This window comes from Esox lucius, chromosome 5 (genome assembly GCF_011004845.1).
Source record: "Esox lucius isolate fEsoLuc1 chromosome 5, fEsoLuc1.pri, whole genome shotgun sequence".
Classification (NCBI taxonomy): Eukaryota; Metazoa; Chordata; class Actinopteri; order Esociformes; family Esocidae; genus Esox; species Esox lucius.
In genome coordinates this window covers 33,424,304-33,438,699 of record NC_047573.1, presented here as the reverse complement: position 1 = coordinate 33,438,699, position 14,396 = coordinate 33,424,304, and the positions used below count along the sequence as shown (strand labels likewise).

The window sequence follows — 14,396 nt, the reverse complement described above, 5'->3', positions numbered from 1 at the left end:
TCATTTCACGCTTTTTCCCTTTTGAGACATATATTTTCTGCACCCTTCCCACCCCCGAAGCGCTGCATTGAAAGCGCACGAGCCACACCACGTTATTCGGTACTGTAGAGGCTTCACTATTTCAGAATATTACAAGAAGATGCGCTTGTTTTGGTCACGTACTTCGCAGTTGCGCCCATAAAAATAAGCTATGTAAGGCTGTAACGAATTGGCTAATTTGTCAGCGAATGCGCTTAGGTTGCATTATGATAATATGCATAACAACAGGACATTTCGGATATTGTGAAGAATCCGTTTAAAATGTAAGTAGGCCTTTGATTTTCGACTATCAGCAGTTTGCATGTGCAATGTTCTTTAAAAGATATGTATTACGTTTGTCTCGCGGTACAGTCTAATGCTTTGAATTGGAAGTGTATGTTCGCAAGCCCACATTTCTGCATGTGCATTTGTTTTTTGTTTTTCTACTGTCATTGTCTTTTGCGAAACATCTTTTTATATTCGCACGTTCTTTCAAATAGGTTGTTCTAGGCTGTATGCCATTATTAGCTTTATGGTATGCTGTATTATCCCCCTCCCTTCTCACACCTTCCATATGTCTCATCTTTCCCGGTGGCTTTGTCCCTGTAACCCATTGTTAGCTTTTTTCTCCCTAATTTCCTTTTTCACGGGCAAAATAGCCTTCAATCATATCCTGCACTGTTGTCAGTGGTTAATGTAAACATGAAATACAATCAGGTCTGTAAACAACTGCACTGAGACCTTTTCCAATAAAATCATTAGTCTTCTTTCAAAGGAACGCGGGCCATCAGCGTTTTACCCGTTCTAATAAATAATGTAATCTCTACATTTTTCATAAATTGTGCCGTTCATAAATGTTTTAGTTAATTCTCCACGGAGCCTCAAAGGCCCACATAGATATTTAAACATTGCTTTCTGGCCTCGGGTTTATTCACCATAGGATGAAAAGGAATGGTCACAACTCTCTGAAGTCCCTAAGGATATAAATGGACCTTATGAATATACTGTGCTCTCATATGCCGGAGCGTGCAAATTCGTTAGGTACATAACCAAAATTGCTATGACTGTTATTAAAATAGTTAATGCAATTAGGTTTTGATGTTGTGCTTATTGTAATACCCTTTTGTCTACTCACCCACCCACACACACTCCCAGGGGCATAGACTAAACAGAAGCCCATAAGCAAACTCCTTTTGTTTCCAACATGCCTCTCATCACAAACGCAGCCCCTGCTATTTGCCCCGGCGAGGAACTGCCATCACTGTTGGACCAAGATTCGACATCTTTCCACACGCCCATCGTCGCTGTGTCCGCCACATCCGCATCTGAAATGGAGGAGAGGGAGATCCACGATGCCAACACTGCCAGATTTGGGCCCTGTCTGGGCCAAGCCAAAGCTGAGGAACTTGTCATTGTGATCAATGAAAAAATGGAGAACAGTAAGCCTAAAAAAGCTTATTTTGCAGGGGCTCAGTCCCACACTTTGTATTTTATTGGTTGGTGAGTAGTGGAGAAGAAACAGGAATGTAGAAAATATATGTATGTCACAGAAACTGTCTGTGGTATGGTATATGTTTCGTAGGGTCTGTTGCACTAACTGCTAGACCACATGTTTCAAGCTTGGACTCATTTACGTTGAGGGCGTGGACTCAGAATCCACAACAGTTCTTGGTTAGTTTGTGGCATATCAATCATTTGGCTTGTATAATCAGGCCTGCTAGTGTCCATGCATGCTCAGGACATTTACATTTGCAGACGCTTATCCAGGGCGACTTACAGTAAGTGTCTCCATTTGAAGAGAGCTAGGTGAAACAACTGCCCAGTTTAGTAAGAGCATTCTAATCTATGATTTAGTTATCGGCCAAGGTCAGACCACAGACATTGGTGGTGGATGTTGAACTATTTTAAGTACTCTATGAATAGGTGACTTCTCAGAGATTTTTTGAAGATTTTTGCTAGACTTTGCTAGAGACTGCTATCTTAGTCTCCAGGGGATTTCCACCATTGTGGTGCCCGGGCAGAGAAGAGTTTTGACTGCTTGCATCAGGAACTGCCCCAAAGGGCCGTGACAGCCAAGAGCTCAGAGGACAGACTCATGTACAATAATTCACTGAGGCTTTTAATCCCCGACTCCATCTCCCTAGGTAACGGTATCCACCCGGCCCCAGTTGACAACACCTCCCCAGTCATCTCCTCACCTCCCAGAAGGCAGCAGTCCATCTCCTACTCCCACCACCCCCACTCTGGCAAGACCCGGAAGGGGAGTCGCGCTGGCTCGATCGGTTACACCGCCTTCTCCCCACGACCCTCCATCTCACGCCACTCGAGCATCGCCACCAACCCGCCCATCGACAGAACCAAGCCCAAAGACTACCTTATGCTGGCAGTACTGGCTTGCTTCTGCCCCGTCTGGCCCATTAACATTGTGGGGTTTGTCTATTCTGTCATGGTAAGGCTGACTTTGTTTTGACAGGGCAGTTATTTTGTTTTGGATATTGCTGAAAGGGATACCACACTGTTTTTCTGGGGTATTTTCAGTTTTTTTTAGAATGGAGAACAGTAGGAAGGAGGATTCTGGGCTTAACTTAACTATTCTTATATCACAGTGATGCTCAGTTTGTGCTGCATACCAAACAATATAGCTCTTATCATTCTAGTTCAAGACCATAGGAGTTGGCAAGAGTGCATAGCTTTGTCTCTGATTTCCAAATACTATTTCTGCTTATTATACTAACCAGTCACTCCTCTCCTAGTCCAAGAACAGCCTTGAACAGGGTAACCTGGATGGAGCCCGCCGGTTGGGTCGTGTGGCTAGGATGCTCTCCACTGTGTCACTGATAGGAGGGACCGTCATCATCATCGCCTGCATCGTAAACCTGGCGAGTGAGTATCACAGCTGGCCAATCCTCCAGCCTTCTGTTCATGTGCTGATCTAAGTTACTGTGGTTCCATAAAGCTGATCTCTGGTCACGTGTAGTGGGCTAGAATTGGTTGTCACTGTATTTTCTTTTCTAATCTAATGATTTTTTTGCACGGTGGAGCTTTTCACTAGGAAAGACACTTAAGATGATGATGTGACCTGAGTGCACCTATTTTAGTCTTTATGATCTTAGTCTCAAATCCTTATCAACCGACACCTTTGCTAGCCCTATTAGAATTAGTTATGGCAATACAAGGATTCATGACCATTTTTTTAGAAGCAGGATATTATGCTAGCAGCGCTAACTCAGATTATCTTTTTCAAAATAAAAGCCATCATTTAAATATAGTTACCAATCTAGTCTGTACATTTTATGTTTAATATCTGTTCCGATTTTGTTTGTCTGTTCTTTTTCACGGACTATATTGCCTTATTGCTTTTATTGTGATAAAGAAAATCTGAGTGCTGCCAGCATAATATCCTGCTGCTAAAATAACACTAATGAAGCCTTGTTTCGCCATCACTAAATATAATCTTTTTTAAATGAAACCCTCCCTCCATGACCACTAATTAGTGCTTGTGATATTGTAGCCGAAAGGTTTCCGTGACCTATGCTTGTTTGTTGAGCAACCATGTTTGTAACCTCATCAAGAAGCAGAGTTAGGGAAGCATGGCTTAAGTCTTTGGCTGGAGTTGGCTAAAAGGCTGGGGTTTAAATCTTTGATGTCAAACCCATCAAATACCTTGCTTGCATAGAGATTAATACGTATCACTAATCAGCATGTCTAATTTGTCAAATGCCTTGTTTAGGTAAAACACGTAGCACTCTCTAAACTGGCATGTGTGGTGGGGAGGGATTTGAAATGGAACATCTAATTAAAATGTAGCTGCTTGAAGCAGTTTCAGCAAAATGTGCATTTCTCAGTCCTCCAGAGGAGGCATTAGAGCAATGTTTTAGAGACTTCCATGCCTGAGATATGTCTTGAGCTGATTGAGCTAATGTCTGGGCTTTAATGCATAGTTTCCACAATTTTTTTTAATTATTATTTTGTTCTGTAGTCAACTGATAATACAATATCAAAATATTATTAGCTGTCAAGAATTTTCAGCGCAGAGCAAAATCCCCCATGATGGTTGCTGACATGTATTTTTTTGGAGTTGTATTGTTAGTACACTAATGAATACAATTCTAAAAGAGCTTTTGAGTATCTCTTTAAGCACAGGGTCCTGTGGGACTCATGAGTGTTTGATGCCTGTCACGAGAAAAAAACCCACTTAAAGATCATTGATCCCATACAGCACCAGTGACAGTCATTCTATGAAAGGCCACGAGTCGGCAGATTTGTACTCTTTCCTCATTAATTATTTAAGACTTCCCCTTCACTCTGTAAGGTCTTCTTTGGAGACAAATTAAACAGAGAACATTTATATTTTGACCTACTAAATCATGCCTGAAAAGACCTAATGTGAAAACATTCAATGCGATTGGTCAAAATACCAATTTGTTCAAAAAAGCTGTGAATTAGGCCGCCTGTCTATACACTTCCTTAGTCTCAAAATTGTTCCCCACATATTATTGATTAGTTCACTCAATTTCCATCTAATGCTTAAAGGGATAGTTCAACCAAAAATCACATCCCCTTACCCCGCATAGGTCCTTCAGGCACATTGGGAAACAATCCCTTAATCAGCTCTCTGTCAGTAATTATTAGCATTGTACAAATTCATTAATGGAAACTGTATGTACCGCTATCACAAAGCTGCTGTGAAAGCGGAAAACTACTCTAAAACACTCCAAACGAAGACCTCATGTTCTTTGTTTACTTCAAATAATATGATGTTGTATTCCTCAATAGTTTTAAATTTTCGCAATATAATTCTAATTTCAAATAAACTGGTATTTCCTGTGTTTACTGGTCAGTTTTGTTCACAATTGTATCAATCCACGCGTTTCTTCGGGAGGAATAAGTGTATACGTCACAGTAAACGAAAGTTAGTATTCACTAGCTAGAAAGCAACTAACCTATTTCGTCTTTGATATTCACCTTGGACGGTAAAGCTTTATTTGCTTGAGAAAGGAAAACTCATATATATTATGTCTGACTCAGAATAAAAGAAGGAAGACATTTTTTCGGGAGATAGAGCCATAAAACTTCTAACCATAATACACGTGATGAATTGACCAAATAGAAGCTTGGACAGGAGCTAAAGGGGGGTGATGCTGAACACATTAATCCCCAACCCTTTCCTAGAATATCCAGAGGCAATGTGTACCTTGTGTATTATTTCATAGCAATCGGAAGAATTACTTACAATCTCTTGTCTCCACTGGTTGAACTGGGTAACTTGATGGAATTGCATTTGCGTTTAGTCCTCTTCTAAGCAAACGTGGGTCATGATCCTCTATATTAAAATGTTTCTCACAAAAATCATGTGTCTCATTGAAGTTGCTCAATTGATTTTCCCAAAATACGACAAGGCAGAGGTATTGTCCCAATTGAAGAGCAGGTAGAAATTAATTTCAATATAAGACCTACAAGCCAGCAGAAGTCAACATCGATACAAACAAGGGAAATCCAAAAGTTCAAAGTTTATTTATCAAATGCACCGAATAACACAGCGTCATCTTGCACAAGGAAATTCTTGTGACATGGCACACAACATCTACGTGGGTAAGAATTAAGAAATGTATAAAGCAAAAATATAGCAATAATATACAAGTGTAAACTAGCGGCAATTTTAAAGAGTAGGATGGGGAATATGAACAATATGGGTAGAAGTATTGAATATTGTAGATATAACAAGTATAGCAATAATATGCATAACTATGTAAACTAGTAGACAGAATACAAGTGTGTATGACAAAAAGGATCAGGCGAAGATACAGACTATGATAAGCTAAATCGTAAAGACGGAAGGCATGCTAGGATCAAAGAACGTTATAAAGCTGTCCAACTCTTGAACGGGCTTAGTATTTTGGTGATTGGGAGCTGGGAGGAGTGCTGCGTTCGTTGTGATTGGGATCTGGAAGATCTTGGCATCTGGAGGCTATATGTCACACTGGTGATGTGGTTGAGAGATGGAACTATGAACAGACTTTACAGATATGGCAACAAGTGAAACCTTGTCTCCTCTCCCACATCCCTTGTACCTTTCTTATGGCCATGGCATTTTCCACAATTACAAATTATTCTGATGTCCACCAATGAAAATGGGCCAGCTAGGTGAAGCAACCTATCTTCACATAGCTTGTTGAGGTTAAAGTTCACACTTCGATTACATCACTGCCGAAGAACAGAAGCTGTTTATGGTGGCTATAGGAAAGTTTGCCAGTGCCAGTTTGAATTCAGCCAATTCCGCCAGCTTTTTCATCAGTGTACAGTTTAAAAATATCAATGTTACCGCGACAGATTACTGAATGTAGTTTCAAGTGTTTCAAAGTAGTTTTCCGCTTGCTATGCACCTTTACGATAGCGGTACGAACCGTTTCCATTCACAAATGTGGACAATGCTAATAATGCTAACTAAAGACTGGGACAGAGATTAATAATGGATTGTTTGAAAAAATGACTCTGTGCCTTCTGGAATATCTTGGTAAGTGAACTTTGAGGAAAAAATTGAATTTTGGATGAACTATCCCTTTAACAACATGTACTTAGGCGGTTTTTGAAATGTGAAGTAAAATGTGATCGGCTATTATTAGGCCAAAGAGATGTCCTAATAAACTCACAGAGAACCGCAACATGAACAACTGGAGATAAAGTCCCGTGGTTGCAGTGCTACTTTTTTATGCATTATGTACATTTTCTCTCTAGCCCTGTGTATGCTGTTATGTCGTATTGAGCTTGTAAAACTGTTAAATTGCATGACTAACTGATGTGCTCCTTTTTTTTTTTTAGTAAATGTGAAGTCCTGAGTATCGTGTTGCTGTGGTCTGGAAAAAGGATCTATCTGGCTGACTGTTCATTTTCAGTCTTTCTAACCGTGTAGTCATTACTTGGACGTGCCACAAATATTACACACCTGATGTTCGATACCACTCTATAATCAATATAACATAATGCTTTGTTAATGGGAACCCAATATGCAAGACCCTGCTGTTCCCAAACTGGCCTGGGCTTCTCTAATGATGGATTGTGCAGTGGGGAAACCAGACGATCAGACTAATTCCTTACTTTGTATTCTACCCGCCACTGAACACTGTCCTTGACAATGCGCCATTTCCTCAACCGCTGGCCGTTTTCAGAGCAAGACACCAAAACCATTGTGGTCTGAGAATTATGACAACAGCAGCAAAAGAAGAGATTGTTTTGATCACTGTGAAAGAAATGGGAGATTTGCTTCAACGGCTTGACTACCTAGTACACTAGAGTCCATAAAGTCTGCCAAAATCTATCCTTCATTGCCCTGATGACTGGACGCATCAGAAATTTAATTTTGCAGAAAATCCCATTGGTACATATACAGGCTTGGGGGTTGGCCTTTCATTGGAAACTGAGGGAAGAATCTCCACTTCTTTTTTGAATAGGCATACTGTATATTCTGTTTTCAGTTAGTGTAAATTCCTCCTATCTTTCAGGCTACTGTTAGTATTTTTTTATTTTAGCTAGGGGATGAGAGACTGACATTCACCAACAGCAAGCCATGAGTAATGAGAAGGTTTCGAAAATGTATTGGTAATGAAGCAAAGTAAAAAAAAAAAAAAATAACATCTAAAAAAAAACCATTAGCACCAAAAATGGAAAGCTGTGTCATTATGCTTAAAACCTTCTGGTTACAGAAGGTTTATAACTCTGTGTGTTTACTTGAAACCTGGAAAAAAGTGACTTGGAAATGTCAGGATGAAAATTCAGTGACTTTCTATCCAGTTTCACACCCTGAGGATGGCCCTTTAAACTGTTTCTGAATGAGAGCTTTGTAGACTGGAAAGCTGGTAAGCACCTAAAGACTACAGGTTATACAACATTGAATAACTTGTTAATAAAGTTGTGTCCTTGTGAATCAGTGAAATGCTATTTCTTGTACCTTTTTTGATAATAATGTTTGTAAAAGAGGATCGTTTTCAAATTTGGATTTTAAACCACTAGTTTCATAATGTGATGCAGATTAGGCTTTTGATGTACGGATAAATGGATGGCAGATGGTGGTGGTGTGTGTCAATCCATAAGTATTGGGTTACCAAATAACATGCTGCAGTGCTGTGGCTGGTCACGCTCAAATTCATTTATAATATTCAATTTACTGATACTGGCAACAATGTTAGATCCTTGGGAATCTAGTGTCTGGGGACATGGCAAATATAATTTATCTTTGGGATTGAATCATTTGGACATGCGATACCCTTCCTAGACATCTAGTGGTCAACATTAAATGGAAGGTTCAATACACATGACCGTAACATTGATTTATGCGCGTAACTGGGCTGTTGTTGATTCTAAACCATTTGCCAAACCTTAAAATTATGTGTGCGAAAGGGGCATGTTGATGTACAAAATGATGTGGATAAATCAGTGCAATTATCTGTTTTACTGGTGCTTGAAGCATTTGGCTATACATTTGAAACGTGAATGATGCACCCTTTTGATTATCGTTGCATAAATTGAATCATAAGTCGGATGGTTTGAACACTAAGTGTTGATTGGCTGAAAGCTGTGTTATATCAGACTATACCCTGGGTATAACATCACATTTTACTGCTGTAATTGCATTGGTAATGAGTTTATAATTGCAATAAGGCCTCTCTGGGGTTTGTGGAATATTGTCAATATACCATGGCTTAGCACTGTCCCGACACAAACTAATATGTCATTAAGAACCATTTAGACAGACGTGGTATATTCACCATGTGCTGTAAAAAGTTGCATACAGTAAAATGTAATGCCATATACCACAAACCCCTGAGTGCCTTATTGCTTAAATAGGCAAAGGTATTGTTGAATATTTTCTTATTGTCTTCAAGGGCATTCTGTTGTGTGTATTATTTCCATATAACAGATTTTTAAAAGGAAAAACCTAATTGAAAACATTAATGGCATTGTTGAATTTGATTTGCAGATAAGTTTAGCTAGCAAGGCAGTTTAGGTACAAAACTGAAATACTGTAGCCATCTTGTGAACTTCTGGTTCATACTGGAAAATGAATAAATTTCAAGGTCAAATGATAAGTAATAGCCATGGTATGAAATGGCCTTTATGCTTGTCTGGGAACTTATCCATTGTCAAAGGTTAATTCCACAAAACCACATCCCCCATGTGGCTATAAAATTTAGATTTAAATAGATTAATGTTGTTTATAAATTTTCATTCCTTCAAAAACAGCACAATGAGTGAATACATTCATCATTTAAAAAATGTAACAACTTTTTATCTCAAACCTAATTTCTGATTAGTATATACCTTTCATTCCTGTGGTATCTTTAAAGTTATTTAAATAAAATGCCAAAATCTCCAAGCCCATTAAGTTACAGAAATGTTTACCCTATGGCAAATGTTCTGTATGTTTTTCAGTTAATATTTGATAAATATATTAGGCTTTTTTCCCCTCTCTGATAGTATTTAATAGATGTCACATTTAATTGTAATCGAGAGTTGATATTATTCTATAGGCAACTTATATATTGTGGATTATTTATGGTTGATATGAGTTAGCATCATAGCTCTTTAATGTGGACAAGAGAGGAACTGCTATTCTGTGTTTATTAGCCTTTTCCAGTATTTGTATTACCAATTGGCTACTATACTCTCTGTGGATATTGGCATGTTGTTAAACCAGGCACCATACATATTATATACTTGTATGCTTTCAAGGCGCATTCTTAATAAAGACACATTGCATGAACTCCTGTCTGTTGGTCTGTCTTAGCATGACGTTATGAAGAAGGGAAACTGGAGGACAAAAACAGCAGTATATATTAAAGGGGAAAGTCATGTTTGTGTGCGATAGAGAGAGCTTAAGGCTTGGGGAGGCTTGCATTTTAAGAGGAGAGCCTGGGAGTGTGAGTCAGTGTTCATGTCATACACTAAGTTTGTCAGCTTTAAAGATTACAAGTGCCTACTGTTGAGGCTGTGGAGAGGAGACCAAAGGCTATGGAGGAGCTAACTCTTGTGGGGTAGAAAGAGGGGCTTACAGTCAAGAAGCACTCCTGGTTCTAATAAGCAGGTAGAATCCCTTTGATGATTAGCACCAATATGGGCCTTAAGGAACATCTGAATACATCAATTTGGTGTATATATTAATTTGCTTAATGAAAAGCACCCAGAGAAGATCAGTCTAATGAGCAAGTAGAATCCCCTTGATGATTAGCACCAATATACAGTGGGGAGAACAAGTATTTGATACACTGCCGATTTTGCAGGTTTTCCCACTTATAAAGCATATAGAAGTCTAATTTTTATCATAGGTACTCTTCAACTGTGAGTGACGGAATCTAAAACAAGAATCCTGAAAATCACGTATGATTTTTAAGTAATTAATTAGAATTTTATTGCATGACATAAGTATTTAAAACATCAGAAAAGCAGAATTTAATATTTGGTACAGAAACTTTTGTTTGCAATTACAGAGATCATACATTTCCTGTAGTCCTTGACCAGGTTTGCACACACTGCAGCAGGGATTTTGGCCCACTCCTCCATACAGACCTTCTCCAGATCCCTCAGGTTCCGGGGCTGTCGCTGGGCAATACGGACTTTCAGCTCCCTCCAAAGGTTTTCTATTGGGTTCAGGTCTGGAGACTGGCTAGACCACTCCAGGACCTTGAGATGCTTCTTACAGAGCCACTCCTTAGTTGCCCTGGCTGTGTGTTTCGGGTCGTTGTCATGCTGGAAGACCCAGCCACGACCCATCTTCAATGCTCTTACTGAGGGAAGGAGGTTGTTGGCCAAGATCTCACGATACATGGCTCCATCCATCCTCCCCTCAATACGGTGCAGTCGTCCTGTCCCCTTTGCAGAAAAGTATCCCCAAAGAATGATGTTTCTACCTCCATGCTTCATGGTTGGGATGGTGTTCTTGGGGTTGTACTCATCCTTCTTCCTCCAAACACAGCGAGTGGAGGTTAGACCAAAAAGCTCTATTTTTGTCTCATCAGACCACATGACCTTCTCCCATTCCTCCTCTGTATCATCCAGATGGTCATTGGCAAACTTCAGACGGGTCTGGACATTCGCTGGCTTGAGCAGTGGGACCTTGCGTGTGCAGGATTTTAATCCATGATGGCGTAGTGTGTTACTAATGGTTTTCTTTGGGACTATGGTCCCAGCTCTCTTCAGGTCATTGACCAGGTCCTGCCGTGTAGTTCTGGGCTGATACCTCACCTACCTCATGATCATTGATGCCCCACGAGGTGAGATCTTGCATGGAGCCCCAGACCGAGGGAGATTGACCGTCATCTTGAACCTCTTCCATTTTCTAATAATTGCAGCAACAGTTGTTGCCTTCTCACCAAGCTGCTTGCCTATTGTCCTGTAGCCCATCCCAGCCTTGTGCAGGTCTACAATTTTATCCCTGATGTCCTTACACAGCTCTCTGGTCTTGGCCATTGTGGAGAGGTTGGAGTCTGTTTGATTGAGTGTGTGGACAGGTGTCTTTTATACAGGTAACAAGTTCAAACAGGTGCAGTTAATACAGGTAATGAGTGGAGAACTGGAGGGCTTCTTAAAGAAAAACTAACAGGTCTGTGAGAGCTGGAATTCGTAATGGATGGTAGGTGATCAAATACGTATGTCATGCAATAAAATGCTAATTAATTATTTAAAAATCATACAATGTTATTTTCTGGATTTTTGTTTTAGATTCCGTCTCACAGTTGAAGAGTACCTATGATAAAAATGAAAGACTTCTACATGCTTTGTAAGTGGGAAAACCTGCAAAATCGGCAGCATATCAAATACTTGTTCTCTCCACTGTATATATATATATCTTTGTGACTACTTTCAACAATACCTTTTCCAGAACTCTGCAGGGTCTTTTAGTGTACTTCCAAGTCATGAAGCTGAGCTCAGCAGTGCATACTTTCTTTTTAATGCCAGCAAGCAAGTTTATTTACATAGCACAATTCATACATAGAAGAAATTAAATTAATTAATTGAATAAGAAAACAGAAATTTTCTATGAGGAAGCTATAAAAATCTGTAAGCTTAAAGTGTTGTTAAGTTAAAGCGCTCAGTCATAGGTGCGTGAAAAGAGAAGTGTTTTGAACCAGGATTTAAAAATGAATATGTTTGGAGCACGTCTAAGATCTTCTGGTAGTTTATTCCAGTTTGGAGCAGCATAGCTGCTAAACGTAGTTTTGCCATGTTAAGTTTGGACTCTGGGCTCTACAAGCTGCCCTGAGTTCATGGATCTAAGAGCCCTGCTCAGTTTGTAATCTTCCAACATATCATTGATTTACAGTGGATATAAAAATCTATACACCCCTGTTCAAATGCCAGGTTCTTGTGATGTAAAAGAATGAGACAAAGATAAATCATGTCAGAACTTTTTCCACCTTTAATGTGACCGATAACGTGAACAATTCAATTGACAGAAATCTTTGAGGGGGAAAAATAAAAACTCACAATAGCCTGGTTGCATTAGTGTGCACACCCTTGAACTAATACTTTGTTGAAGAACCTTTTGATTTTATTACAGCGCTCAGTCTTTTTGGGTAGGAGTATATTAATTTGGCACATCTTGACGTGCAAATTAGCATTTGCCCACTCTTCTTTGCAAAAGTGCTCCAAGTCTGTCAGATTGCGAGGACATCTCCTGTGCACAGCCCTCTTCATATCACCCCACAGTAGTTCAGTTGAATTCAGGTCTGGGCTCTGGCTGGGCCATTCCAAAACATTAATCTTCTTCTGGTGAAGCCATGCTTTTGTGGATTTGTATGTGTGCTTTGGGTCGTTGTCGTGTTTTCTAACGGACACCTGAAGGTTTTGTGCGAAAATTGCCTGGTATTTGGAACTGTTCATAATTCCCTCCACCCTGACTAAGGCCCAGGTTCCAGCTGGCACCAGGATGCACTATGGGAAGAAGGCAAGCCGGCAGAGGCACTGTGATGCTTTGGGCAATGTTCTGCTGGGGAACCTTGGGTCCTGCCATTCCTGTGGATGTCACTTTGACACATACCACCTACCTGAGCATTGTTGCAGACCCTTTCATGTCAAGAGTATTCCCTGATGGCATTGGCCTCTATCAGCAGGATAATGCACCCTACCACAAAGCAAAAAGGGTTCAGGAATGGTTTGAGGAATACAACAAGTTCAAGGTGCTGACTTGGTGCCAGATACCACAGCACAGCTTCAGAGGAGTGGACCCCTCAACAGATCAGGGCTGTTTCGGCTGCAAAAGGGGGACCTACTATTATGCAGGTGGTCATAATGTTATGGCTGGTCACTGTATCAACTAGTAATTGATAGTTTAACATAGTAATTGTTCATTTTAAAAGCAAACTAAGTATTGAGCAAAAAAGAAAATGTCATTATGCAAATTGAAGAGCACATAATACTACAGGAGTTGGCTAAATTCCCCAATTAAGATTGTTGGATTCCAGACTAAATTTAAATCAATCCTGATGAGATACATATGGTCTCCACTTAACCTATGCCTTTTAAACTCTTAAAGGGAAATTAAGATATATGGTATGGACAGGGCATGATAAAATGTGGAGTGATAGGAAGATGTATTTCACTCTAGGTGAATGACTGTCCATGATCTTAACAGACAATATTATGTCTCTGTGAAAATAAAATGTATCTGCATTTCTGTTGAGAGTTCTGAGTGAGTAAGTTAACATTGAGAACAGAACAGGTTGTGTCTGTAGGCTGCTCTAAGACCATGAATAAATATCACTCCTCAACAGTGATAGGCTGCAGTGTCTTTTATTGGTTAAGTATGTAAAAAAAAATTATATATATCTAACATACGGAAACTTCCATAATCCACTTTTTTCTAATTATGTGTGTTATCTCACCAGATTCACCTGCATGCTATGAAAAAAGACAACACATTGGAAAATTAACTACAGGGTTGAATCTAGGCACCTCAAAGTATTGCTAACCTTGAAAATGCTATGATTACTCATGGGTCAAAGTTTTGAATGCATTTTCTTTGCAATGCTCTTTTTTTGTCCTTATTGACTCCAATCAGTGAATGCAGGATGAGGCTATAAACATTGTTTTTTGGTTATGTTTGGATGCAGTATGTTCAAGATTAGCTATATCTTATGTTTTACTTTGGGGTAACTGGGCTTATAGTATAGTTGATTTGCTTTTTTAAATGAAGTATCTACTAGCTCCATGGATTCATAAATTGTTACTAAGAATAATGAAAACATCTTTGTTTCTGATAATTATTTACAGGCTGGTGCCTTAGTCTCTACATTATTTTGTATCGATGCCCTTAGCAGGAGAAAGGCTGGTCTTAAAATTTTACATTTTATTAATTTAGCTGGCAGCATTATTCAGAGAGATTTTTA

At 39.5% G+C, this 14,396-nt stretch overlaps 1 protein-coding gene across 1 annotated transcript; it reads left to right on the top strand.

Moving 5' to 3' along the window:
* The first annotated feature begins 346 nt into the window (after positions 1 to 346).
* prrt2 (proline-rich transmembrane protein 2) lies at positions 347 to 9,775 on the top strand. Its single transcript, XM_020046703.2, has 5 exons — positions 347 to 1,059; positions 1,245 to 1,457; positions 2,163 to 2,467; positions 2,772 to 2,901; positions 6,838 to 9,775. The coding sequence occupies exons 1-5, from the start codon at positions 1,005 to 1,007 to the stop codon at positions 6,852 to 6,854; spliced, it is 720 nt and encodes a 239-aa protein (XP_019902262.2). The 5' UTR covers positions 347 to 1,004; the 3' UTR covers positions 6,855 to 9,775.
* Positions 9,776 to 14,396: the final 4,621 nt, after the last annotated feature.